Source organism: Sinocyclocheilus grahami, unplaced genomic scaffold (genome assembly GCF_001515645.1).
Source record: "Sinocyclocheilus grahami isolate Dianchi unplaced genomic scaffold, SAMN03320097.WGS_v1.1 scaffold330.1, whole genome shotgun sequence".
Taxonomy (NCBI): domain Eukaryota; kingdom Metazoa; phylum Chordata; class Actinopteri; order Cypriniformes; family Cyprinidae; genus Sinocyclocheilus; species Sinocyclocheilus grahami.
In genome coordinates this window covers 679,971-705,803 of record NW_015505509.1, presented here as the reverse complement: position 1 = coordinate 705,803, position 25,833 = coordinate 679,971, and the positions used below count along the sequence as shown (strand labels likewise).

The window sequence follows — 25,833 nt, the reverse complement described above, 5'->3', positions numbered from 1 at the left end:
AACTCCAGATCTGATGTTGTGGGTGGGAGTTTTCTTTATAGCGACAGGCACCTCAAGAGCCTGTTTCCTTGACAAACAATCATTTGAAACTACATATTGCAGATATTATTCACAGAGAATCACAGCTGGAAATGTGATTTAGACCGGAACAGGTTTTAATCTGCAACTGGAAAAGTGCCATGTGAGGATGCCCAAGATATTCAAATATTCTGAAGAAACTATCTATAAATCGAGTGCACAGCACACAATGTGGATTCTTAAAAATATTTAATATTTATTTTAATGCTGGTATTTTCATGTAGCTCCTAAAAAGAAGTTGCTCACAATGGAGTAAATCAGCATTATGACGTTAAAATACATTGTGTTTAAACACGTAAATATTTTTGGGCCATTTATCAAGTGCACGTTTAAAACCAAAGTATTATTCAAACTAAAATATTTACGGTCTCCATTTTTAAGAACAGCATTCAAATGATGTTGTATTTCAAAACATCCATTCAGCTGCAACATTTATAGGAAATAAATATAATTAACATATACACACTGCACATTTCCATATCATTATTTGTGAACTGCCTTAAATGTTTAAAAATATAAAAGCATCTTATGCACGGTCATATGCATTAACCTAAAAAGTCTTTAAAATATTACTGTGATGCATTAATGTTCTCATATTGCACAGCTGTAACAGCAACACACAAATGTTGTGGAATGTGTAACCCCCTGTCCTGATAATGGCTTTGAGTGGGGGGTATTGCGCAATGTCCTTACTTGCCCTTTCCCATGGACGAGCGCAGTGGAAGAGTGCCCTCTGCCCAAGAGTCAGGGTACTGCATCATCTTCCTCCACAGCAAGATCTCCTCCCCTGTGGAGTCTGCCACCCACCCTTCCTTTCCCTCCTTGATATTCACTGTGAAAACATCCATTTAGACATTTCTAATGTTCCAAATGATTTCAATTTCAAATGCTGTTCTTTGGATCTTTCTTTTTATGTAAAATGTATCATGGTTTCCACAGAAACATTGAGCAGCACAATTGTTTTCAACATTAATAATAATAATACATGCTTCTTGAGCACCACATTAGCATATGTGAATGATTTCTGAAAGTTGAGACACTAAATACTGGATGGCTGCTGAAAATTCAGCTTTGCCATCAGAAATAAATTATTTTAAAATGTTAAAATATATTAAAATAGAAAAACATTTATTTTAAATTGCATAATCATTTCACCATATTCCTGTTTTTGCTTTATTTTTGACCAAATAAGTGAATATAAGATACATTAAAGAGGTCTTGCTGAGACTTTAGTATGGTATACATTATTAGCTCAAGTTTTATTAACATGAATCATATCAATAAAGTTTGACTAGAAAAGAAAACAACACATGAATGGTGTTACAGTGACACTTCTTCTGAATTCGGTAATTAAATCAATGTTAAAGGCTTCTGAATTGATTTCAGCTCAAAGAAATATGTAGCATTACCTCCTCCCAAGCTGAGACGAACTCCTCCCAGGAAGTCATTGCTATGCAGGGTCTCTCTGTCCCAGACGGTGAGCTCCAGACATACATCCTTCAGCTGCTCCAGACTCAGGTCGGTGTACACAAATGTGTGGTTGTAGTTTGGGTTCTTTGTCTTCTTCACTACCGGAGTCTTCTTCTTTGAGGAAGACTTGTTCTTTGACGGCAGCAGATACCTGAAAGACAGTGCTATTAGTAGATATAAACAAACAAAGGCCTTTTAAAACAAAACAGATGTAATGAAACCGATGTTTGCAAACCCTTTCACAAAGGAATCACATGTGCCTCCAGCTTTCATGGCTGTCAGATTTTTGGCCTCTTTGATCAACACGTGCAGCTCAGCACCCTCTGTGGGTTTGGTCTTTTTTCCTTCAGTAGAGAATAGGTGGCATAATTTACTATGTAACAAGCTAAAGACATTTTACAGATTATGTTAATGGTTTTCCCCTCACCTTTTCCATTAGAGTCTTCTGCATGTGTCTTATTTGCTGTGACGTACTTCAGTGAAATCACCAGCTCTCCTTTGTACTGATCAAATGGAGATGCTGGCTGAGCAGCTGCCTATGAAGACAAACAGGAAAAAATGTAGAGATACAAAGAAGGTTCACTCTTATACGTATGAATGGGAGAAACTGCAACGCGCAATATGGCGGAATAGTCCCACCTTTTAATGAAAGAGCCGATCGCTGACTGGTAAAGTCATTTAGTCAATGCAGCGACCATTAGAATCTCCAGTTCCCATAGAAACCTGATCTTATTTTTAATAAAAGCTTATTTTTGCATGCGCATTGGCTGGCCAAGCCTAAAAATAAGCTTTTTAAACGCTATTTGAACATAAGAAACAACATTCATGGGGCAGTTCATATCAGATTTTGTTGCGGATTTGAAATATGTCATTTAATTGCGAGTTCAGCGAGCAGTTTTTGAGATTTCAGGATTCCCCCATTCATTTAGATAGGACTTGGCCTTGTATGAGCTGCCCGGAGGCATTGAAAATATGGCCAGACTTTCCGTGAAAGGGTTTTTGGTATAAATCAGGCTTAACCATAACACAAAACAACAACTTGAGTACAGGGACTTATTGCTGTAGCATCAAAACAAACATATACCTTTCCTCTAAGAGCCATACACTTTTGATGTGCAGAGTCAATATCATGGCTATCCATTGGTACCTCCACCTCACCCAGAAAGGCATTGTGGCCAAAACGGTCATAGTGCCAAACTGAGAGTTGCAGTGTTCGAGTCGTGAGCTGGGTGCGGCTGATGGAATACTAAAACAAACAAGCACAAGACAGGTTGTCACTATAAAATAAATGACAGTAAGAGGTTACCCTGTAGGAGCTTTGGCCAGTTTGTTTAGTCTGTTTGTGTGAACTGCGCATGTTGTTTGCTCTAGATTAAAATGGGGCAAGCATATGAACTAATATTTGTCTGACTGTGACTCGGTGATAACAGTGTACTTATCTTCTCTGTCAATACTAAGCCCATTCGAAACCTGATGTTAGTGTGCAGTGTTTTAATTACCTGCCATTAAAGCACAGCATTTAGACTTTTAAGTGTTTCTATTATTACCCACTGGTATCAGTTTCTGATAGTATTTATTGTTCCAAACCATGAGGAATTAGTTATTTTGGGGAGTTTGGTTTAGCTAGGAATCAATTTATTGAAAAGTAATTGAAACTATACCTTCAGTGTTTCCTTAAAACTGGGGTTAATGTTATGTTTGATTGAGGTTTTCTTCTTGCTTTTGTCTGGGAGGAGGTAAGCCTTGACGTATCTGTAAAAAGAAATCAACCAATCGGGGGAGTTTAGCAGTGATTTTCTCTCTGTAACGGGGAAACCCAGTGGTATGAGTCATGGGTGGAAAATTATTATTCTTGGAAGACAGTAAAGAACTGAGACCCTCTCAGGAAACCACATGGAAATCACTTAGCATATGCTGTGTGGAGGCCTACTTACGGGTTGCACTTCTTTTTTGCTGCATCAGCATAAGCCAGGCCTTTACACTCATGGATCACAATAGACAGGCACTGGCTGGGCTCGTCGTAGCCGAGAGAGAAGAAAATATCTCCACTCACTTCCACACAGTCATAGTCTCCTGCTTCACTGTACACACTCATCGTACTACCAAGAGTGGCCTGTGAAAAAAAAAAGACAGCTGGGTAGCATATTCAACTGTTTAATATTTGATTTTATGTAATTTGTGATTTTATTTAATAAATTAATTTAAACCAAAAATAAATATATAAATACTGTTGTATTATTAGTAATAATCTATTTAAAATTAAACAATGTCAATATTACTTCATTTTAATAATTATTTAATATTATTTTAATTAATAATATTAAAGTGGGTTACCCTCGAGCCTCCCAAACTTCCTGAGCTATTACCGAATTTCTGCCTGTGTATATTCACCAAGTTATCAATATCTTCCTCCTCCTCCTCGTCATCCTAATGAAACAACTCAGACATTCAGGTCACTTTAGATTGCAGATGTAATTAATGCAGTGCAAACTTGTTTAAAATAGTTTGAATTTGTTAGAAATAAACTCACAGCATTAAGGCCAGGAACAGACTGGCTTCTGTCTCCCATAGAGGGTGTAGCACTTTCTGTTCCATCTTCACGCAAATCAAGCGTGGAGGCTGGTTTAATATCTATGACAAAACAGTGTTTGCATATTTAAAACCCAGAGTAAAGTAAAGTAAAATAAACAAATGTACACTAATGTTCAAAAGTTTGGGGACAGAAGATTTTGTAATTTTGTAAAGATTTTGTAAGATTTTTAAGTTTCATATGCTCACCAAGACTGCACAAATTGGAATAAAAAAATACAGTAAAAACAGTAATATTGTGAAATATTATTATAAATCAGAATAACCATTTTCTATTTGAATACATTTTAATATTACATTTATTCCTGAGATGGCAAAGCTGAATTTTCAGCAGCCACTACTCCAATCTTCAGTGTCACATGACCCTTCAGAAATCATTCTAATATGCTGATTTGGTGCTCAGAAAAGATGTATTATTATTATCAACTTTTGTGCTGCTCAATATTTTTGTGGAAAACCATGATACATTTTCTCAGAATGATTTAATAAATAGAAAGAACAGCATTTATTTGAAATATAAATTTTTGGCTTTAAATGGCTTTAATGTCAGTTCAGATCAATTTAATGCTTCTTTGCTGAATGAAAGTATTACATTCTTTTAAAAAAAATTGCTGAAACTTGCTGGTCCCAGACTATTGAACAGTAGTGTATACTCATACCTGATAGTTTGTGCACTCTTCTGACACTTTTCTTGAAAAGCCCATCCACGTCACGCAAGGAGTCAGAGCAGGCATTCATGTGATGAATTAATGAGGCCTTAATTTAGAGGAGTGACGGAAATTCAATAGGTGACACATAAACAGAACTAGGACAGAGAAAATACATGGCTTAACAGGGTGAGCTATGAATAAACACTTACTGTCTCAGTGGTAGATGGGCTGTCACTGTTAGCGGGGAGCATCAGGATGGACACAGCAGGGTCTGCTGAACTAGTCTTGTCTGTCGGTTCCTCTTTTCTAGGTGCAAAACAGAGGCTTCCATCACAATACTACATCATTAGCCATGGATTTCTGTATCTCAGAATCAGATCTTACCTTTGCATTATGGGGGTACTGTGAGACGATTCGGTCTCAGCACGGCTGCTGCCCAGACTGGCTTTTTCTATTGATTCTGTGTCACTATGTTGTTGCTCTCGCACATCAAGTCCCTCATAAGCCTCAAGAGGTGAGCTGAAAGAATGAGACAGGATGAAGTATAGAGTGCTGAACAAAGGTGTCATCCTGTTAAATAAATATTAAAACACCTCAACCATACTGCCACTGCATAGCTGGAGACATACATGTAGAATAGAAATAGTACACAGGATAAAAATATACTTTACTACTCATCCTAACGTCATTACAAACCTACATGCTTTTTTTTCTGTGGAACACAACAATGATAAGATCTCAAACAAACAGACTAGACGTTATCATCAAATGTATTTGCTTTTGCATGTCTCGTAACCAAATGCTATTAAGTCAAAACTGCACCTACTGGAGCTTGACAGCTTGTGGAGACTGTTGTTGTACAGAAAAGATCTATGTGAATGATCTCTAAAACATATATATTTGTGTGTCTACGTGTGGTTTGCAGAAAGAAAAAAAATAACAGCATACAGTTTACAATGATACAAGGATTAATACATTTTGACAAATTTTGTATTTTGGGGTGAACTATCTCTTTAACAAAGAACTTGGCTGTGTGATATTTAATAGAATAAAGTGATAACACTTATTAAAGAGATGATTGGAAAAACAAATATTTAAAATGAAATAGTAAATATTTAAAATGATAAAGAACATTACATTATTTGCTCAGTAGAAACATGAGACTACACATAATAAGTGCTGCTGATGACACACCTCTTATGTGCTAGTGCAATGTCCTTCAGTCTTGGCTTGGGCACAGGTACAGTTTGGCTGGAATTCAACTCAGCTCTGTTTAACAGCATTTCCCCAGCTGTCTCATGCTTTTTACCTAGAACAGAGAGATGTGATGTTTGAAATGGGGAAGTGAGTTTTGTATAATGATTAATCTTAAAACAGTCATTTTACTCTAGAGTAAACAGGAGAACTGTTCTTATGTCCTCTCCTCTTGGTGAACACACACAAAGAAAATCTACTTTCCACCCTTCATGAAAACAAAAAGTTAAAGTCTCTATCAGACTGTCTGGTATCTGCTTCCTGCACTCACTCAGAGGCCTTTTCCTGAGGGAAACTCGGACTAAGTCGTGTCCAGGATCTGTAGAGTAGCGGTTAACCCTCTCGTCCAAGAACCAGTCTCCAGTGCTCATCTTCAGATTTCTGGGGGGAGAAGAAAAAAAAAAAAAAAAAACCTTAAGTTTAGTTTTTTGTTGAACATTAACCTTTTCCATTAAGCAAGGTCCTAATTTTCCAGTCTAATGTGCCTCTTAATGATAGGGTTTCTAAGTGGACTGAGGCCAAAGAGAGGGATACTGGGAGGCACAAGGTACACACTCACATCTCTTTGGCACACACTGTGCACATCCAAGATCCGTTGGGTCGAGCAGATTGACATTTTTTGCAAACATGATGTTTGCATACTCTGCACTGGCTACCGTTGTGGGTCAGAAGGCCCATAGGCTCTTGACAGCGGCCACAGCTGCGCTCGCTATATTTCCCACTGCCACGTTTCGCACCCTTTCTTCTGATTTCCAGCAACTCAGTTTTTAGCTTCCTAAAAATAAAAAAATTTGCATTTATTCCCCTGAATTTCTTGCCTGATCCTTTCCAGGGTACAAAATAAGTTTTTGTAAAGTCTAAAGGCCTGTTCATACAAAGGACAATAACTTTAAAGTTTTAATAATAACTCTAATTTTGTGAGAATAGGGAAGTCCACACCACAGCTATAACGATAATGAAACAGAAGAATCACTGTTATAACAATTTTTTATTTCCAGCTGATGAACATTAAAAACATTGACGGCCAATCAGAATACATCAGACTTTAACGGGTTAGTTCACCCAAAAATGTAAATTCTGTCATTAATTACTCACCCTCATGTTGTTCCAAACCCGTAAGACCTTCGTTCATCTTTGGAACACAAATTAAGATATTTTTGATGGAATCTGAGAGCTGTCTGACCCTATATAGACAGCAACGCAACTGAAATGTTCCCAAGTCCAGAGACGTAGCAAGGAGATCTGTAAAATAATCCATGTAACATCAGTGGTTCAACTGCAATTATACGAAGCTACGAGAATACTTTTTGTGTGCAAAAGGAAAAAAAAAAGAACGACTTTATTCAACAATTCGTCTCCTCCGCCTCACCCTGTAGCGCCATTTTGGAGAGTATCCGCTGGACATAAACGTATGCTGTTCTGTGTCAGCTGCGTCACACGGATATGCTGTTTTCGTTCAGATCAAATCACAACAACGTAGGAAACAGATCCGGCGTGACGCAGCGTGACTACGCAGAGGAGACGAATTGTTGAATAAAGTCTGGGTTTTTTTCTTTTGCACACAAAAAGTATTCTCGTAGCTTCGTATAAATGCGGTTGAACCACTGATGTTACATGGATTATTTTACAGATCTCCTTGCTACGTCTCTGGACTTGGGAACTTTTCAGTTGCGTTGCTGTCTATGCAGGGTCAGACAGCTCTCAGATTCCATCAAAAATATCTTAATTTGTGTTCAAAATGGCTAATATAGTGATTCTTATAGCTATCTTCATAGTTTATGGTTTGTGGTGTGACCAGGCCATTAAACAAACATAAACATTAAATAAACTACATTCTTCAAATTAAAAAGTATGGGGTCAGTAAGATTCTTTTTAATCAAGGTTTTTTAAGAAGTCTCTAACCAAGGCTGCATTTATTTAATAATAATAAAAAATAGTTAAAACAGCAATATTGTGAAATATTATTATGATTTAAAATAACTTTTCTATTTTAATATGCTTTAAAATGTAATTTATTCCTGTGAAGCTGAATTTTCATCAGCCATTACTCCAGTCTTCAGTGTCACGTGATCCTTCAAAAATCACACTAATATGCTAATCATACTATTATTTCTTCGTATTGTTAATGTTGTAAATGGCTTCTGCTTAATATTTCTTGTAGAAACCATAATAAACGTTTTCAGAGTTCTTACTGACCCAAAATTTTGAACGGTACTACTGCATTAAAAAAAAAGAACTTAATGTGATGTATAATGTACACTTAAAAAAAACACAACAGGTAACCAGGTTGCATAAATTAAGCTACATTTTAATTTTTTTTATTAATTATTTAAATTAATTAGTCACTATGGTTATTTTGAGACCAGAGCAATTATTTATTGCTATTTTAAAATCATATAAATTACATCTGAATAATTTTATTTAATTCTGCATTTCTAGAACAAGACTTATTCTCAATGACGCAACTGTGACACTCACTTTACACGGAGCTCCTCCAAGCGCCTCAGCTCCTCATCTCGCCGAAGGACTTCTAGTATGAATTCTTGCTCAGACTCAGTCAGGAAGGACACGTTGATCTCCATGTTCTGTTCCTTGGGAGTCAAGTCCTGCTTCTAAGGAATAATAAAAAACAAACAAATGGCTCTGGATGCCATGGAAGTCTCAAAATATTAAAGGAGTCATATGATGCGATTTCAATTTTTCCTTTCTCTTTGGAGTGTTACAAGCTCTTGGCATAAAGAAGATCTGTAAAGTTGCAAAGACTAAAGTCTCAAATCAAATCAACCACGCCTACCTAAAACGGCTCGTTCTAACACGGCCCCACATATCTACATCACTATGTGGGGAGATTTACATAACACCGCCCAAATGTTCACGCAAAGAAAGAAGGCGTAACTTTGATTCTCGCTGTAGTATTGTTGCTGCCACTGCCGCCATGTTGTGATATAAATTACATCTGAATAATTTTATTTAATTCTGCATTTCTAGAACAAGACTTATTCTCAATGACGCAACTGTGACACTCACTTTACACGGAGCTCCTCCAAGCGCCTCAGCTCCTCATCTCGCCGAAGGACTTCTAGTATGAATTCTTGCTCAGACTCAGTCAGGAAGGACACGTTGATCTCCATGTTCTGTTCCTTGGGAGTCAAGTCCTGCTTCTAAGGAATAATAAAAAACAAACAAATGGCTCTGGATGCCATGGAAGTCTCAAAATATTAAAGGAGTCATATGATGCGATTTCAATTTTTCCTTTCTCTTTGGAGTGTTACAAGCTCTTGGCATAAAGAAGATCTGTAAAGTTGCAAAGACTAAAGTCTCAAATCAAATCAACCACGCCTACCTAAAACGGCTCGTTCTAACACGGCCCCACATATCTACATCACTATGTGGGGAGATTTACATAACACCGCCCAAATGTTCACGCAAAGAAAGAAGGCGTAACTTTGATTCTCGCTGTAGTATTGTTGCTGCCACTGCCGCCATGTTGTGAAGATGCTGTGTGTTTCGTTATGAAAGCGAAACTACTTTGTTTGGCCTTCCAAAAGAGGACACAACTAGAAAAACTAGTGGTTAAGTTGTATTTACAACACTGTTCTAGAACAGTTCAATCTAAATATTCAGATGTGTGCAACGCATTTTATGGAGGACGAGGACTGTTTCCTGGGAGAGTAGCCTACAATGCCGGTTTCTGTTTCTATAAAGTGGGGCAATTCCAACTTTGCAAGGACAGTCTGGCGCTTCTGACTCACAGCCTGTAAGTACGTTTTCATATTTAAATAATTTGCCACAGACGATTCAAACGCACGTTTTGAGCAGTGTAGAGTAGTGCTTGCTGTTTGTCGTTTCTCCGATCACAAATGCAGACATTGTTTTATGTTTACGCAGCGCGATTCGCAAAGCAACGTGTAAAAAGACAGTACAAGTCATTATAATCAGTAATTATGTCCCCACTAGATGCAACAAATGCCTCTGTGACGAGAGGGGTGGGGCTGAGAGCCGTGGGAACAGAGCGAGGCCGGTGGAGTAAATGCTAATGCACCTACGCCACTTGGTCTCGAGTCCCATGGAAGAGCTCCGGAAGGATAAAAGGAGGAGTGACAACAGTGTTGGACGAGAGAGGACCAGGCCTGGATTTTATTTTGTGTTTTGGTTCTGTTTGTGCGGGCTGTCACGCTACTTTGTGTTCATTTTATTATTAAAGTTTTGTTTAAATGTTCGCCGGTTTCCGCCTCCTTCTTCCCGATCTACGAACTTTTTTACAGCCTCTTTTATAATGGGTTTTACTGGTTTTGTCTCCTCGCGCGGAACACGGCATCACAGTATGGTAAGGGCGTAACATTTCCATCACAAGCTTGAGGTATTCACCAATCTGGCCAATCAGAGCACACCTCACTTTTCAGACCGATTAGCTTTGTAAAAATCGACGCGTTTCAGAAAGGCGGGGCATAGAGGAGAAACAATAATGTACATTATGTGGAAAATAATGTTTTTTTTTAACCTTAAACCGCATAAACACATTGCATTACACCAAATATAAAAAATAATGTTCTTTTTAGCAATGTCATTTGACCCCTTTAAATGTCAACACAAATGCGAATTACAGAAACTCGTAGAACCACATACAACCGCTTACCGAGTAACATACCAGTGTTGCTTACCGATAATAATGAATATACAAGCACCTAACCAAGAATATGTCATTTGCTTTTCAGAGACAAGTCCAATATAAGCTTATATAATGAGAGTGTTACACAAATAAAGGAAGTCCTACTGTTTGTAAAAAGGGTAGAGACCTGGAGACAGGGCAGAATTGACAAAGAAAGGGAGTGACCTTTCACAGTTCCTCCACGCAGTGTCTGTCAGTGTCAGTGGCTCTTCAACACCTCCCTGCAGGAGCTAATTAGACAAACATAAGGACACCCTGTGACATGCAGCTCCACATGCAAATGAGTGGTTACCGATGGCTCGCAATGCCAATATCGCAGCAGGGAAGTGGAGATATTCACATCCCAGCATCTACCACATAAATCACGTATAAGCATATCAGCATTAGTAAATCATTTAATAAATCAATCCAAGCAAATGTACGTATTTTGCTAAAATATAGGTAGGCTCTAAACGAGACAGCTTCTCATCATGTTCTTACTGAAAAGAAGGAAAATAATATTCTGACCAGAGAGCATGAGAACCTTGTTTTGATTAGTCACTGGTAAAATTATGGACAGCAAATCAATCAAATGTATGTTGTTTGAGAATAAATAACTAAGAGCCTGGGAAAAGGGGCTGAGCACTGGAATGTCATCAGGAAAAGAGGAAAACAACATGCAGTCAGCTTATCACAGGAGTTGCCGCCCTTTATGGACACACAACCATGGGTGGAGGTCTTCAGCAAACCTACACTCTTTAATGAGGCATTTATGATGATTATTACTTGGTAGCTAGCACCCATAAGCCTTGTGAAAGCCCTTTGAGCTCAACTGGCGGAAAGCATGTGAGAAAAAAAATTAAATTCAATAACCTTCAATTAAGACTGGTTTGGTCAATATCCAAAATAAATAGACCTTCTTAACAAACTTGTTCCTCATTCTTTGAATGTTTCAGGAAAATAGAAAGGATTAAAGTGTGCATGGACCTTCCTCCAGCTAATGTAAGTTATAACCTACTGATATAGATCTGAAGGATCTGTCCTGCTCTAACACATGGACAACAACGTCAAATTGACTTAACTAAATTATCCAACACTAACGTTACACATAAAACAGTCCAATATTAAACAGAAAAGTAACAGTTAACGTATAGGAAAATAAAACGCAAAATAACAGTTAGCGCGTAAAGGAAAATAGAATACAAATGTTAGCACACTTCAAGATCTTAAAAGAAGAGTGAATACATAAAGGCATAATGACAACAACTTAGACACTCTCTCGACTCGTTGCGTCTCTTAGGGAAGCATTTTATTCTAAAGTAGAATCTAAACAGTGTTAGTAGTTTGTCGTATTTAAAATAGATGCCTAACATCTTAACAACATTTCTTCAAATGTGCTTTAAATGTTTTCTTACCAATAGCGCAGTTTTTCTCCCTGAGAGCTCAATGACTTTCAGCTTTGCCAAATAAACGTCGTTCCGGAACAAACGCAAACTTTTCAGTCAGCGCTGGATCACCGTGCAACAGGTGCGCGCGCAGACGGCAGCGTTTCCTCCGTGGAAGGAGGAGGCCAGTCAGTGGACAGAATCACATAGTGCTGCTTAGTCCTGTGTTTTAAGATTTCAACTGATGTGAAGCTTAGAGAACAGCTAAAAAAATGAAATGTCAATAATAGTTTATAATGTATAAAATAATGCGTAAAGTTTATGTTGTGAAATATGTACTGGAACATTTTAAGCGCTGGAGTAATGACAAAAAGACACTTTTTGTATACAAGCAAATCTCTTTTGGATTAAAAAAAAATTATGAAGGGAACATTAATAGTAGTTATTTAGTTCTGGGTGGAAGTGATGTAATTATACATTTGGTCATACACTCTTTAATGAGGCATTTATGATGATTATTACTTGGTAGCTAGCACCCATAAGCCTTGTGAAAGCCCTTTGAGCTCAACTGGCGGAAAGCATGTGAGAAAAAAAATTAAATTCAATAACCTTCAATTAAGACTGGTTTGGTCAATATCCAAAATAAATAGACCTTCTTAACAAACTTGTTCCTCATTCTTTGAATGTTTCAGGAAAATAGAAAGGATTAAAGTGTGCATGGACCTTCCTCCAGCTAATGTAAGTTATAACCTACTGATATAGATCTGAAGGATCTGTCCTGCTCTAACACATGGACAACAACGTCAAATTGACTTAACTAAATTATCCAACACTAACGTTACACATAAAACAGTCCAATATTAAACAGAAAAGTAACAGTTAACGTATAGGAAAATAAAACGCAAAATAACAGTTAGCGCGTAAAGGAAAATAGAATACAAATGTTAGCACACTTCAAGATCTTAAAAGAAGAGTGAATACATAAAGGCATAATGACAACAACTTAGACACTCTCTCGACTCGTTGCGTCTCTTAGGGAAGCATTTTATTCTAAAGTAGAATCTAAACAGTGTTAGTAGTTTGTCGTATTTAAAATAGATGCCTAACATCTTAACAACATTTCTTCAAATGTGCTTTAAATGTTTTCTTACCAATAGCGCAGTTTTTCTCCCTGAGCTCAATGACTTCCAGCTTTGCCAAATAAACGTCGTTCCGGAACAAACGCAAACTTTTCAGTCAGCGCTGGATCACCGTGCAACAGGTGCGCGCGCAGACGGCAGCGTTTCCTCCGTGGAAGGAGGAGGCCAGTCAGTGGACAGAATCACATAGTGCTGCTTAGTCCTGTGTTTTAAGATTTCAACTGATGTGAAGCTTAGAGAACAGCTAAAAAAATGAAATGTCAATAATAGTTTATAATGTATGTTTTCTTACCAATAGCGCAGTTTTTCTCCCTGAGAGCTCAATGACTTTCAGCTTTGCCAAATAAACGTCGTTCCGGAACAAACGCAAACTTTTCAGTCAGCGCTGGATCACCGTGCAACAGGTGCGCGCGCAGACGGCAGCGTTTCCTCCGTGGAAGGAGGAGGCCAGTCAGTGGACAGAATCACATAGTGCTGCTTAGTCCTGTGTTTTAAGATTTCAACTGATGTGAAGCTTAGAGAACAGCTAAAATAATGAAATGTCAATAATATAATAATAGGCGTTTTTGAATAAAATAATGCGTAAAGTTTATGTTGTGAAATATGTACTGGAACATTTTAAGCGCTGGAGTAATGACAAAAAGACACTTTTTGTATACAAGCAAATCTCTTTTGGATTAAAAAAAAATTATGAAGGGAACATTAATAGTAGTTATTTAGTTCTGGGTGGAAGTGATGTAATTATACATTTGGTCATAGGATAGAAACTATTTTTTCTTTTTACACTGTTTGTGGTTAGAATTTTTCTTCTTTTAAAGATATTACTAATTGTATTCAGCAAGGATGCATGGAGCTAACCAAAAGTGACAGTAAATACATTTCTAATGTCACAGATTCCTGTGCTGTATAAATGCTGTTCTTTTGAACTTTCTGTTTATCAAAGGATCCCGAAATTAATTGTTTCAAGGTTTCCACAGCAAAATTAAGAAGCACAACTGCTTTCAACATTGAAAAGTAATGTTCTTTAGCACCAAATGAACCCATTTAACAGCATTTTGATCAAATCAGTTCAGAATTGATAATCATAAAATACTTTAAACAAAACATTTAAATAAATGTCTGAATGGTATTGTATATAATACAACAATTAATTAATATTAGGGAAATTCCATATACCTGTAAATAAAATAAATATTGATGGCCACTTAATAATTGGTGTTGCTCTTTATCTGTTGTTAGAGATAAAACGAAATAATCTTCACTGCGTTTCGAACACGACAGCCATACAGTACATAAGTGTACAGTGTTCATAAGTGAACAATATATATATTTTTTTATTTAAAATAACTACAAAATACTGCTAAATTTTGCATCTCAAACACACACACCCAAAGAAAAAAGTAAAACTAATTATAGCCGATTATAAAGATTAGAAGTAAAAACTTTATACATGATTGAATGTGTTTATCAGAGAGGTTTACACTCCAAGTCCAGAACTACATGACTGATATGTGGTGCGTATGTCTTAACATGCTCTATGTGCTTGATATTGGTCTTCCATTTGCTTCCAGTGATGTCTGACAAAAGTGTACAGATGCGTCTGGCTGTTTCTGAAGCCCAGGCAGTCCATGCTTGAATATCTCTCTGGATCCTCAGAGAAGATTCTTCCATAGAAGAGCCTTTTTCAACATCGATAGCAGATGAATGTTCAAGTGGTTCATGGTGCAAAGGTGTTGTGACATTTTGATGAATATGCAGCATTCCACCAGTGGCTCTCTTTAGCAGATGACATGCCACTGGCCATCCTTCCTCCGAACTTGGTATGAGGCCCAAATTCACTCGATCAGCAAGATCACACAATGGAAGCTAAAAAGGATGTCCAAAAGTGTATTAATTCAACTGAAAAATTACATAAGTGGGTTCATGATTAAATCAAGAACAACTATCTGCCAATGGGGTCAGAAAAATCAACTGGTATTCATAGGGAAAACACATTTTTTGACCCCACTGACAGAGGTTTTAAGCATCAACTTAATTTTGTTCAGTTGCACAGAAAACAAGACTTCATATCTTAATTTTGCAACTCAAGAAAATGTTTCTTGATTTAAGGATGTTTAGATGTTTGAACTGGTCAAAAATGCTGAGGAAGATTTTTATTTTTTGCAGTATATGCAACATTTGATGCCATGAATGTACGATTTTTGCTTTTATTTATGGCTGGTTTTTAAGGCTTTAATTTGTGGAAGAGCAAAGACCTAGAGAACCCCTGATTTGGACATGTTCACATAATGAGAAAATTATTATACATTATTATACATTGTCTCTTATCCAATGAGCTGATTCTCATCCACAACAAAAATGTTTTTGTTTTGTTTTTTCTAAAATATTAGTAAGTGAACTTAAGATGATGTCCATCAGCACTTTTGTATCTCAGTGTACAAGCTGTTATCCTGACCTGTCTGTTGTCTCCTGGATGGACAGTGCAGCGGTCTGACACACTGTTGACCTGCAGGTTTCTCTGTAAAGCTTTTACTGCATCTGCGTTCCATTCACATGCATGCACATGAGCAGCCTTAGCATGTACAAGATATGGAAGAGTGAAGTAGCCAATCCCTGGACAGTGGGGCAAAATCTGATCATACATCTTGGGTGACTAAAAACCATTCCAATGGCACACACAGCATTGCTTTTACCTGCATATAAGTCAACCACAGTCTCTCCACTGCAGTCAAAGGAGGCTATTCTGAGCTTCTCTGTGATATTCCCAGAAGAGAACATGCACTTGGTGACATCAAACTCATACCTAAATTTTAGTCAGACAGATTTGATTAATTTGAATATTTATTTAATTAATTTTTTTCAAATAACACAGCATCTTATTGGTTACCTAATGTGGTTATCAATGTGTGTTACATAGCTGCTGTCTCCTAAAAGCATAGTCACTATAGGTGTGCGATAACCATCCTGGGAGATTTTTTTAATTTGTGCTATACGTTTCCCCCCCAACGTCAGGGCAACTGCAGTCCAGAATTCAGATCCTAAAACAAATAAATATATTCAAAAATATATTGAAGACAAGCTAATTACTATGAGATATTACTCTGGAAAAAAATATTAATACAGAATATATAATCTAATTATTTTATATGCAAGCCTGGATATACAGAGGGTCTGAGATTCATGATCACCCACCAATTTCTTTCCATATTGCATTAGAAAAGGAGCCTTCGCTAAACAGGACAAGATCTCCATGGCATTGCCATCGGCTAGGAATGTCTCTTTCTAGATCTTCACTCCATTTTTCTCCTTTAGAAACCAGCAAAGACTGTGCAGTCTCTAGAAGCCTCTTATAAGAAGATTTAACTTTTTCCTTCTTTGATAATGGGGGAGCCTAAAAAAATAAGCAGATATACCGACGCTCAGATGTTCAGTGAATTGGGTGCAAACATATATCTTAAATAATTGTGAATGCTTACCTGGATATCAACAATTTCACAAAAGCTGTCCTGCGCGACATCTTTTGTTAGTGCCACTAGATCAAGCTGTGTCAGACAAGATACTATGACTGGAAGGGTTACAGTCCCATCTGGGTGTTTCTGTGCACAGTACTTGCGGTCCAGAACACCTTGTGACAGTAGGTATTTTCTGAAAAACAGTTATACATAGTAATACACCAGGTTTCATGTAAAACCATTCAAGTTAACTGGTTTTAACATGACAGCGACGTCCTTACTTATTTTTACCCACGTTTCATGGAATATTTCAGTATTAACATAAAGAGATACCTTATGTTGATCATTATAAATCATTAACACTCAAAAAAAGATTTAATAACTGGCCAACTAACACTTTTAATCTGTTTAGTGTGTGATATATTTTTTATTGCAAATGCAAAAGGAATAAAAAGTTAAACTGTTCAAAAAACAAGAACCGATATCAACAGATTGCTTCTATAAATTAAACTTAATTTTGCATAAAGGAAATTATACCGCAGAGATTCGGAGAGCAACTATTTGTATGTATCCTACCTGTACATTTGTGCGTGACGCTGCGGCACTTTTAAACACGGAATTACAACCATTTTCCACAGGAGGCGTTAGAAAAGTAATCAAAATATATTAAGTATCTAAACAAACTAATATGGGAGTCCATCAAAACCCAATTGACATGAACGAACGAGACACTGTCACCGTCGCGTTCGAGTAATATCGTTCCTAGTCGGTTCCAAACTCCTGTAGGAATAATATCAGTGTTGCACTCGAAGAGCGCCTGGAAACAGGAAACAGTGCTGCTGTAATCATAAAAGAAATATAACAGACGTAATTATAAAGTTATGTGTGTGTCTGTTAATTTTTATATAAGTTGAAATTATAATACTACTAATAATAATAACAATAAAGTAAAAATACTGTCTTTTTTCGAGTCATCATCCGACGACACCAGCGAACGGTAGATGGCAGAATGCTTTGGATTTTACCGCGAAAAACATCCGCGTGGTAGCGAAGAAATACAGAGCGCCCAATCACAGTAAACGCAGCTGTCCCACGTGACACTTTATAAACAGAACCGAAAACAAGCAAGGTAAGATGTCTGTTAGAAAATTACATCTCCGCGTTACCGTACTCTTTTACAAGTTTACAGAGGTTCAGTTCTGATAACACTGAGATAAACTGCTTTTTCTGCGATCCTTATATCAACTGGAAAAAGTGTACAGTTTGTTGTAGAAGACATGTCTTTAATTCTACTTCACTTGACAACTGTTCTGTTAATAATATAATTTTATTCATTAATCTTTTAATAGATAATCTGCCTTTCACTGCCATTTAATGTAATGATATTTTGTAATTTTTACTTAAAAAAAAAAAAAAAGTTAAAATATTAATGGCAACCCTATAGCGAGGCACTAAGTCAGTGGAAAGTTGTGCCCTGGACAACAAAACCAGTCATAAGGGCCAATTTTTTTTTTTTAAATTGAGATGTATACATCACCTGAACGCTGAAATAAGCTTTCCATTGATGTATGGTTTAAGACATTATTTGGCTATTTGAAAATCTGGAATCTGAGGGTGCAAAAAAATCTAAATATTGAGAAAATCGCCTTTAATGTTGTCCAAATGAAGTTCTTGGCAATGCATATTACTAATCAAAAATTAGGTTTTGATATATTTATGGTAGGAAGTTTACTAAATATCTTCATGGAACATGATCTTTACCTAATATCCTAATGATTTTTGGCATAAAATAAAAATCGATCATTTTGAACCATATTGTTGGTTATTGCTACAAATATACCCGTGCTACTCTATCTTCATGGAACATGATCTTTACCTAATATCCTAATGATTTTTGGCATAAAATAAAAATCGATCATTTTGACCCATATTGTTGGTTATTGCTACAAATATACCCGTGCTACTTATTACTGCTTTTGTGGTCCAGGGTCAAATATATTAATGAAATGACACTGTTAGTAATTGTCAAATGTGCTTTACACATTTTGTTTTACTAGATGTCAGCGAACAGTTGCGTGACAGCTATCCGGCTTGATTCCCTCAAGCAAGCTGACAAACCACAGATCCACTTGTTACCTTGTGAAATAGAGCATAATGGACCTGCTGAAGTTTTCAGGTTCTTTAATCCCACTGTGAAGGAACGCAAACACGGTTAGTCAAATACAAGTACACACCTCGAGTTGAAGCGCTCCACCCGATAAACATAACATTGTGTTGTGCAGAAACGACAGTGTCATTCAGAGGTCGGGGGCTGAAGGGTCAGGAATTGCATTGCCCACAAGGATACACAGGACTAGTGCTAAAAGAGGTCCAGAAGCCTGCATCTGATCAAGAGGTACCTGCACTGTGCCTTACTTTTGAATTCACTGATATCATGAATTTCTAAATAACAGATAGTGCTTTTTAAAACACTAGTCCTTAAACTTTTTTTTCTGTCATTTGTTTTTAGGACAGAGTAGTGCAAGTTTCTTCAGTGTTCCATCATTTCACATACTGGAATTTGGAGACTCCTCCCACATCTGATGATGGAGTTGTGATGGCGATGGCATGGCCTGAGCTAGCAGAGGCAGTGAGTAACTTTTGATGACTGTGAATGTGCTCTAAAAAACATCTGTCTCAATTCACTTAGCATTAATGAACTTCTAAATCAATACCTCTTTCTGCAGATGCATGGACCAGTGGACGACTGATAATGGACATTGTTTTATTGTGGAGTACATTGTTACAGTTAAACAAATGTGAAAATGAATCTTTGTTGGAAGACAGAATTAGTAACTTACTGTGTTGTGGTATTAACCACCATTTTACCAAACATGTGTTGAAGAATATCACAGTGCAACATTACTAACTATTAAAAGTCTTGTTTTATTGTTTTCCCTTGTGCAGACTTTTAATTTAGACATTTGGCCATTATTTAACAGTAACTGGTAGGTTTTGATCTGATGTCCATTACCTTTCAAACGTTTGGGGTTTGTATATTTTTGAAAGAAGTCCCTTATGCTCACAAAGGCTGCATTTATTTGATCAAAAATACAGTAAAACAGAAATATTGTGAATTATTATCAATGTACAATAACGGTTTATTTGAATATATTTTAAAATGTAATTATTTCTGTGATGGCAAAGCTTTCAGCAGCCATTATTACTCCAGCCTTCAGTTTCACACGATTCTTCAGAAATCATTCTAATATCAGCAAATCAGCATGTTAAAATAGCTTTAATATGCCAATTTGCTCAAGAAACTATTATCATAAATGTTGAAAACAGCTGTGCTCTCTAATATTATTGAAACCATGATACGTTTTTCAGAATTCTTTGAAGAATAGAAAGCATTTATTTGACATAGAAATCTTTAAATTATAAATGTCTCCTGTTACTTTTAATTAACTTATTGTGTCCTTGCTGAATAAAAATAGTAATTTAATAATAATAAAAAAATCTTACTGACCCCAAAATTTTGGAAAGCAGTGTTTAAGTTCTCTAAACATTTTACAACAAATACATGGACCGTTCTCAAAAGCACTGAAAGCTGACTAATTCATAGCACCTATTTTAAAGTCTTGCCATCTTTCAGACTCACAAAACTGCACAAAACACATACACAGCAAAACTCTTCCTTGTAGTGAGTGATATAGTCATTTATCTGCTCTAATGGATCTCAATGCTCATTTCTTGGTATAACAGCTACAATATTCCATAAGAGACATTCAAATGTACTTACACTGCCAATCTTTATATAAAAACAAAATACTTTTAGCAGTTAATTTTAAAACCAGTTTGTGTAACAGTATAAATCTCAACAATATTGAATTACCACCAAAAAAAACTTTTTTCAGTTACATTGGTTGTTTGTAAATGGCATGGCAGAAAGATTCCCTTTCAAAGCATTTGCCACAAAAGTATAGATGTGGCAATTCATGATTTTGTGCTATTTTCAAAAGCCTTCAGCAGTACTTCATACAAGTTTCTGAAGGACCTGTTAAAAAGGTTTGAGCCACAAATGATGGCTAGGTCTGGGGAGGATGAGGAGGAGGGGGTGGTGATGGTGGGGGGTCTGACTCAACTCTGCTGCGTTTGACTGGTAAGCCGTGATCATGTGCCTTTCTGATGTGCCTGTACAAGTCTCCAGACTGCGTGTAACTGCGGAAACAGTAGCTGCACTCATAAGGTCGCTCCCTAGTGTGCACAATGGCGTGTCTCCTCAGGGTGTAAGCACAGGAAAACGTCTTTCCGCAAGTGTTACAAGTAGGCACGTCCTCTACGTAACTCCCAAGCGAGTCATGAAATTCCTCAAGGTACATGACCTGCTGCTCCGGCTGGGAATTGGCTGAAAAAAGAGATGATGAAAAGCTGGTGGTTTCTGCTGTAGAAGGATTAGGACCTTGCGGTGAGGAAGGGAAAGAAAGGGGTTCTTGATGTGGCAGATGAATTAATGGGTGTGCAGGAATAAATTGAGTATCAGTCAGCTCCTCGACATCATGATTACTGTCATCAAAATCATCCCCATGATCTAAATCTGCATTTCTACTTGGGCCGTCATCCATTACCACTGTCTCATCTACATCATCAGACTCTTCATCAGAAATCACAATTGCCTCCAATTTCACTTCAAAGTGATCTTCATTTTCTTCCCTTGATGTTTGCGAAAGAGTTTTGTTACGCTTACTTTGCATGTTTCTTGCATCGGGCAAAGTGTTCTCATGTCTCCTTTCATTCTGGCTCTGAATGTGTTGTGAAGACCCTGGATTTCCAGCACTTTTATTCCGGAATTGGGGTTTCAGTGTTTGAGCCTGCATAAAAACTCTAGATTCATGTTCTTGAGCAGCACTAGCATTGTCCACACTGCCTAGAGCCATGGCAGTGGCTACAACAGGTTGCGTCTCTGTCTGAATTAGTTCTGTCGTACTACATGGACTTGAAAATGCCGACTCGAGGCTAGCAGACCGTGCCGATATTCTTGTTTTGTCAGGTCTAGGTGAAAAACGATATGTGGACGGACCTGAACAAGAATTACTAATGGCTGGTTGCGAGTCCATTCCTGGTTGGGTCGTGTCTGCCATTTCTGAACTCTTGGCGCTGTGTGTGAGGAGATTAGCCATCCCTGCTTGTGTTTCAGTCTTGGTATCGATATAAAGAGACATTTGTTGGCTTGACTGTGGACAATGTCTTACTGCTCCATCTCTTTCTGTTTCTGCACCAGGTACGTCTTCTCCACTCAAGCCATCAAGTTCTCCAGGTTTAGCGGACTCGTTTGCTCCAACTTCTACTCTTGTACTATCCGCCTCAGCCAATCCTCGACCCTGCAGTCTTCTCTTACACACTCGAACCACGTCATTCATATGTAGGAAGCTGGCTGCAGCGAGCACGTCCTCTGGAGGGGGGTGGGCTGCTAATCGCAGAACCCCTTCGTACATAAAGTCAAGGAGGAGCCCAAAGGCTTGTGGGGTCACGATATCGCCATTAATAGTGACTGTGTCTCTCTGTGGCCCACCATTGATTGTGCTGGTATTCCCCATTGACTGATCGGAGTAAAACATATGGAAGAAAGGGGAGAAAGAGGCCAACACGGCACGGTGGGCTCCGAAACGAGTCGAGCCGACCTGCACAGTGCAGTCACATAGGAAACCTTGTAGACGCTGAGAGCGCAGGCTGGCCAAGAGCTGCTGACTATGTCCTGGAAACTCCATTTCCACTGACAACCTAGAAAAATTGAGCCGTGGTATACTGTTAATATATAGTTTATGCAGTGTGTATATCATCATAATATAATTTATAATATTAGAATGTACTTTTTGTTAAGATATGTTTCTTACAGAAATGTCCAGAGTGCTGACAAAGTCCCCAGGTCCACTGTAACCTCAGATCTTTTGTAGCACCAACATGTTTATGTCCACTGACATTATTTCTCTTTAGTTATTCACGATTCCAGTCAATTCATATGCTTATTAAATCTTGAAGCACTTCCTCATCTTCTGGTATTCTTCACACAGCATATTTCTAGTATAGGTTATTACACCAACCCTTCACCGGAGCACCGTACTATAAATCGAAAGCAGCGCCACATATCCTTCTAGCATCTGGTATATTTATTCTCTAATATGTAAAAAAAAAAAATTTACACGATACGACAATGTTTTCTTTTAGAACAATACATTACGAACACACGCTTCTACGTGTAGTACGTTCCGTTTGTATGTGCGAGTGTGCGCTGCCACCTACTGACGAGGAGGAGAACGAATGCGGAAGCGGTAACAAAAGTATCCACAAACACACAAGTGCTTTCCAATCTGCTCCGAGTACACACATACATAGCCAAGAAAATAGAAATAAGATTTAGATAAGTAGAATTAAAAATATTAGTACAAAATTTAAAATACACAAAATAATAATACTTAATTCAATAATGTTATTTATAAATAACAATATCATTGTTATCGTCTTAATAACCATCATCATTATTGTTACTTAATTAAAAATTAAGTCTTTAGCAATCTGTTTATTGAATAGAAAATTGTGAAAAATAATTGATGGTGATACACCTCCTTGGGGGGGGGGGGGGGGGGGTTCATATAAATAGTTACTTACAAATCAGTGTAATTTAGTAAAATTGAGATAATATAGACTTTACTAATATTTTAATTAGTTTTTATTTTTTATCATTTTAGTTAAAGCTGTAGTAATACTGTTGAGCATTTTCGACATTTTATTGTTGTTTTTTTAACATATCTAAATAGTTTTTATTAATTATGTTTTCAGTTTTAGTTATTTTAATACACCGTTAAACTAAATTTGACTTAGAAACTAGCTGAAATAAAATAGGTTTAATTAAAATAAATTCAGTTAACGTTTTTTATTTCAAGTAACATTTTTAATGGTTCTAGTTTTAAGTATATATAAAGATAGTATAATTACAAATAGTAAAGGTCTTTTTAAGACCTGCTATTAGTAAACTGGCATATTTTATATTGTATAGCGACTTTGACAGGAAACATTTTCATCGGTGGCTTCACGCTGATAAGTTACCCATGATTCTCTGCAGTCTGCGGCTCATTCAAAAATGGAGGAGGGTGAGAGAGAGTCCGAACATGAGCGCCGTTCAGGACCTTCCCAAACATCTGACCAGCAAACCACCACCGAGACCCGCAGACAAAAACTAGAAACTGACGAAGATGATATCGAAACTAAGCTGGACATCAGCTCGGATAAGTTTGACCCTCTGCTCGCTCTGTATTCCCCACAAGTGCCATTGCCTTACCCCAATATCAAGTGCTTTAATAACATCGCGGAATATGAGAGCTTCATGAAAGGCGGTCGAGGCCGAGCGAAACCCGAAAACGTGGAGAAAAGACTCCGAAAAGCACAGAAGGGTAAAGCAGACCCAGAGAGGATAGAAAGGCTGAAGAGACTCATGGTGAACAACCCGGTTGAGGAGGAGGGAGAGGGAAGCGGAGCCAAGCGACCACCTCGACAGCGAAAAGCGGCCAAAAATGTGCTTACCAGAATGCCACGTATGTTTCTGCCTTTGCTGTCTAGGTCACAAGACGATAGTAAACGCTAAACGGTTTATTCACAAAAAAAAACAAAATCTAGTTAGCTCACTAGGCTCTGTATCTTTGTTTCCCCCCCTCAGTGCACACAGGCAGTCCATTAGGAGAGCTGAACAGATGTGTTCAGGAGAAAATCAGAGTCAAAGTTCACATCCGGACCTTTAAAGGGCTCCGAGGAGTGTGTTCTGGCTTTGTGGTGGCATTTGATAAGTTTTGGAACCTGGCAAGTATTAAATCACCTTTACATTTATTATCATTCATAATAATCATAATTAAATATTAATATTTGTCTTTTTATTCTGCTGATCCGTTTGGTGCCAGGCAATGGTGGATGTGGATGAAACATACAGGGAGCCACTTCTGGGACAAGCTCTTTATCATGAGAAAGCACTGACTGTCACGAGGGTGAATCATTTGAATATATATCTGAATATTCTAGTAGTAAATAATCCTTAATCACAGCTAAAATTGATTTAAAAAATATTAAATAGAAAAATTAGCTTTTTTTTTTTACTGTTTTACACTGAAGAATTTTTTTATCATATTTTCGCTGGCACTTTTTAAAACTCCTCAATGTAATTATATTGCTTTATAAATCTCTTTCAATTAATTTTCTATTACAGCTATTTGAAAAATTAAAAGTTCAAGAGACCGTGGCTCTCAGCGCGGTTGAGAAGAAGTCAGAGCTACACAGTAGTTCATCTCATCTCACAGACCAAACCAGGAGAACCCACCCCAAACATACCCAGGAGAGATCTGAACACTCGGAGAAAGACAAGACCACATTAAAAGCGACACAGAAGTCTGAAACCAAGCCTAAAGTGGAGTATGGAAGAGTGCACACGCGTCATGTCAATCAGCTTTTCATACGAGGAGAAAACATTCTTCTTGTGAACATACAGCAGGACTAAAGACTAGCCAGATGAAATGTTTGTGGTTTGTTTACTTTTTATGGAGATCACTCAAAGGTTTTGTAAAATGAGTGTATCATATTGATATGTATATCAACAGATGAAAATAATATGTTAAAAGAGGAGTAAAATGAACTCTTTTTAATTGTGGTTGGTTGTTGTTTATGAGTGAAGCTCACATACTCAACGCACGCTGTTTGTGTTTGCTTTGAATGACCACTAGGGGGAAGTAAGACACTGATACACTGTAAGCATTAACATTGCACATCGAGTCTAATTTTGTTGTATTTTAACAAATTATCAGAGGTGAAATGGCAATATATTTAAGACTGCTTTGCTGATATTCACTTCACTGTTCTGTTAAAATGAAAGTCAATCTGTCAACCCCACTAAAACGGCCAGCCAATACACACTCTTATTTTCATGTCAAACAGTATTTTCTATTTAGACATTTACCTCTTTTAGTGTAAAAAAAAAAAATGCAGTTGGGTCTCCATGGATTTAAAAAAAAAGGGTTATTTGAGCTGTTGGAAATTGCATGTAGTACTCAAGGCTTTTTGTCTTGACATGTTTGAGTGTTATTTTTCCCTCTCTGCATATATTAGCCATTTACACATTACTCTCCTCATGAAATGCAAAAAACTTTTCAC

At 37.3% G+C, this 25,833-nt stretch overlaps 5 protein-coding genes and 1 long non-coding RNA gene across 11 annotated transcripts; 2 read left to right on the top strand and 4 right to left on the bottom strand.

The window, feature by feature from the left end:
• Positions 1-3: 3 nt before the first annotated feature.
• sytl4 (synaptotagmin-like 4) lies at positions 4-8,649 on the bottom strand. 3 transcript variants are annotated; one of them, XM_016295098.1, is made up of 16 exons: positions 8,520-8,649; positions 6,601-6,816; positions 6,313-6,422; positions 5,982-6,096; positions 5,172-5,306; positions 4,997-5,093; positions 4,797-4,893; positions 4,079-4,179; positions 3,940-3,975; positions 3,483-3,661; positions 3,210-3,300; positions 2,633-2,794; positions 1,976-2,084; positions 1,784-1,892; positions 1,488-1,699; positions 5-910 (listed from the first exon to the last, which is right to left on the bottom strand). In XM_016295098.1, exons 1-16 carry the CDS (start codon positions 8,621-8,623, stop codon positions 768-770), a joined length of 2,016 nt encoding a protein of 671 aa, XP_016150584.1. In that variant the 5' UTR covers positions 8,624-8,649; the 3' UTR covers positions 5-767. The 3 variants fall into 3 exon arrangements, with proteins under 3 accessions (XP_016150586.1, XP_016150584.1, XP_016150585.1); XM_016295100.1 differs by lacking the exon at positions 2,633-2,794 and having other exon boundaries at positions 4-910; positions 3,883-3,975; XM_016295099.1 differs by lacking the exon at positions 3,940-3,975.
• A 424-nt stretch (positions 8,650-9,073) lies between these two features.
• On the bottom strand, positions 9,074-13,376 carry LOC107602585 (uncharacterized). 3 transcript variants are annotated; one of them, XR_001611055.1, is made up of 4 exons: positions 13,226-13,376; positions 12,105-12,124; positions 10,876-10,940; positions 9,074-9,202 (listed from the first exon to the last, which is right to left on the bottom strand). It is a non-coding gene; the product is annotated as an uncharacterized lncRNA (long non-coding RNA). The 3 variants fall into 3 exon arrangements; XR_001611053.1 differs by lacking the exon at positions 13,226-13,376 and having other exon boundaries at positions 12,105-12,257; XR_001611054.1 differs by lacking the exons at positions 12,105-12,124; positions 13,226-13,376 and adding an exon at positions 11,443-11,527.
• A 1,202-nt stretch (positions 13,377-14,578) lies between these two features.
• On the bottom strand, positions 14,579-17,452 carry trmt12 (tRNA methyltransferase 12 homolog). The gene is made up of 7 exons (XM_016295108.1): positions 17,242-17,452; positions 16,690-16,858; positions 16,406-16,604; positions 16,101-16,251; positions 15,907-16,016; positions 15,669-15,826; positions 14,579-15,079 (listed from the first exon to the last, which is right to left on the bottom strand). The coding sequence occupies exons 1-7, from the start codon at positions 17,292-17,294 to the stop codon at positions 14,681-14,683; spliced, it is 1,239 nt and encodes a 412-aa protein (XP_016150594.1). The 5' UTR covers positions 17,295-17,452; the 3' UTR covers positions 14,579-14,680.
• Positions 17,453-17,706: 254 nt separating this feature from the next.
• Positions 17,707-19,598, top strand: rnaseh2c (ribonuclease H2, subunit C). 2 transcript variants are annotated; one of them, XM_016295119.1, is made up of 5 exons: positions 17,707-17,794; positions 18,723-18,876; positions 18,948-19,060; positions 19,175-19,294; positions 19,392-19,598. In XM_016295119.1, exons 2-5 carry the CDS (start codon positions 18,723-18,725, stop codon positions 19,413-19,415), a joined length of 411 nt encoding a protein of 136 aa, XP_016150605.1. In that variant the 5' UTR covers positions 17,707-17,794; the 3' UTR covers positions 19,416-19,598. The 2 variants fall into 2 exon arrangements, with proteins under 2 accessions (XP_016150605.1, XP_016150606.1); XM_016295120.1 differs by lacking the exon at positions 17,707-17,794 and adding an exon at positions 17,814-17,856.
• Positions 19,599-20,129: 531 nt separating this feature from the next.
• Positions 20,130-22,620, bottom strand: zbtb3 (zinc finger and BTB domain containing 3). Its single transcript, XM_016295104.1, has 2 exons — positions 22,539-22,620; positions 20,130-22,425 (listed from the first exon to the last, which is right to left on the bottom strand). The coding sequence occupies exon 2, from the start codon at positions 22,410-22,412 to the stop codon at positions 20,733-20,735; it is 1,680 nt and encodes a 559-aa protein (XP_016150590.1). The 5' UTR covers positions 22,413-22,425; positions 22,539-22,620; the 3' UTR covers positions 20,130-20,732.
• A 1,108-nt stretch (positions 22,621-23,728) lies between these two features.
• On the top strand, positions 23,729-25,654 carry lsm11 (LSM11, U7 small nuclear RNA associated). The gene is made up of 4 exons (XM_016295111.1): positions 23,729-24,233; positions 24,356-24,495; positions 24,594-24,677; positions 24,896-25,654. Exons 1-4 carry the CDS (start codon positions 23,783-23,785, stop codon positions 25,181-25,183), a joined length of 963 nt encoding a protein of 320 aa, XP_016150597.1. The 5' UTR covers positions 23,729-23,782; the 3' UTR covers positions 25,184-25,654.
• The last annotated feature ends 179 nt before the right edge of the window (positions 25,655-25,833 follow it).

What these genes read in the sequence shown, in the direction of transcription:
- sytl4 (XM_016295098.1), bottom strand. Translation starts at nt 8,623, where the DNA reads ATGGAGATCAACGTGTCCTTCCTGACTGAGTCTGAGCAAGAATTCATA. An exon ending in TTGGAGGAGCTCCGTGTAAA is followed by an intron (nt 6,817 to 8,519) that starts GTGAGTGTCACA and finishes TTTTATTTTTAG; the next exon opens with GAAGCTAAAAACTGAGTTGC. An exon ending in CCTCAGGAAAAGGCCTCTGA is followed by an intron (nt 6,097 to 6,312) that starts GTGAGTGCAGGA and finishes TCTCTGTTCTAG; the next exon opens with GTAAAAAGCATGAGACAGCT.
- trmt12 (XM_016295108.1), bottom strand. Translation starts at nt 17,294, where the DNA reads ATGGTTGTAATTCCGTGTTTAAAAGTGCCGCAGCGTCACGCACAAATG. An exon ending in TGTGGTTGACTTATATGCAG is followed by an intron (nt 15,827 to 15,906) that starts GTAAAAGCAATG and finishes CCCACTGTCCAG; the next exon opens with GGATTGGCTACTTCACTCTT. An exon ending in ATCCAGGAGACAACAGACAG is followed by an intron (nt 15,080 to 15,668) that starts GTCAGGATAACA and finishes CATCCTTTTTAG; the next exon opens with CTTCCATTGTGTGATCTTGC.
- rnaseh2c (XM_016295119.1), top strand. Translation starts at nt 18,723, where the DNA reads ATGTCAGCGAACAGTTGCGTGACAGCTATCCGGCTTGATTCCCTCAAG. An exon ending in TGTGAAGGAACGCAAACACG is followed by an intron (nt 18,877 to 18,947) that starts GTTAGTCAAATA and finishes TGTGTTGTGCAG; the next exon opens with AAACGACAGTGTCATTCAGA. An exon ending in GGCCTGAGCTAGCAGAGGCA is followed by an intron (nt 19,295 to 19,391) that starts GTGAGTAACTTT and finishes CTCTTTCTGCAG; the next exon opens with ATGCATGGACCAGTGGACGA.
- zbtb3 (XM_016295104.1), bottom strand. Translation starts at nt 22,412, where the DNA reads ATGGAGTTTCCAGGACATAGTCAGCAGCTCTTGGCCAGCCTGCGCTCT.
- lsm11 (XM_016295111.1), top strand. Translation starts at nt 23,783, where the DNA reads ATGGAGGAGGGTGAGAGAGAGTCCGAACATGAGCGCCGTTCAGGACCT. An exon ending in TGTGCTTACCAGAATGCCAC is followed by an intron (nt 24,234 to 24,355) that starts GTATGTTTCTGC and finishes TCCCCCCCTCAG; the next exon opens with TGCACACAGGCAGTCCATTA. An exon ending in TTGATAAGTTTTGGAACCTG is followed by an intron (nt 24,496 to 24,593) that starts GCAAGTATTAAA and finishes GTTTGGTGCCAG; the next exon opens with GCAATGGTGGATGTGGATGA.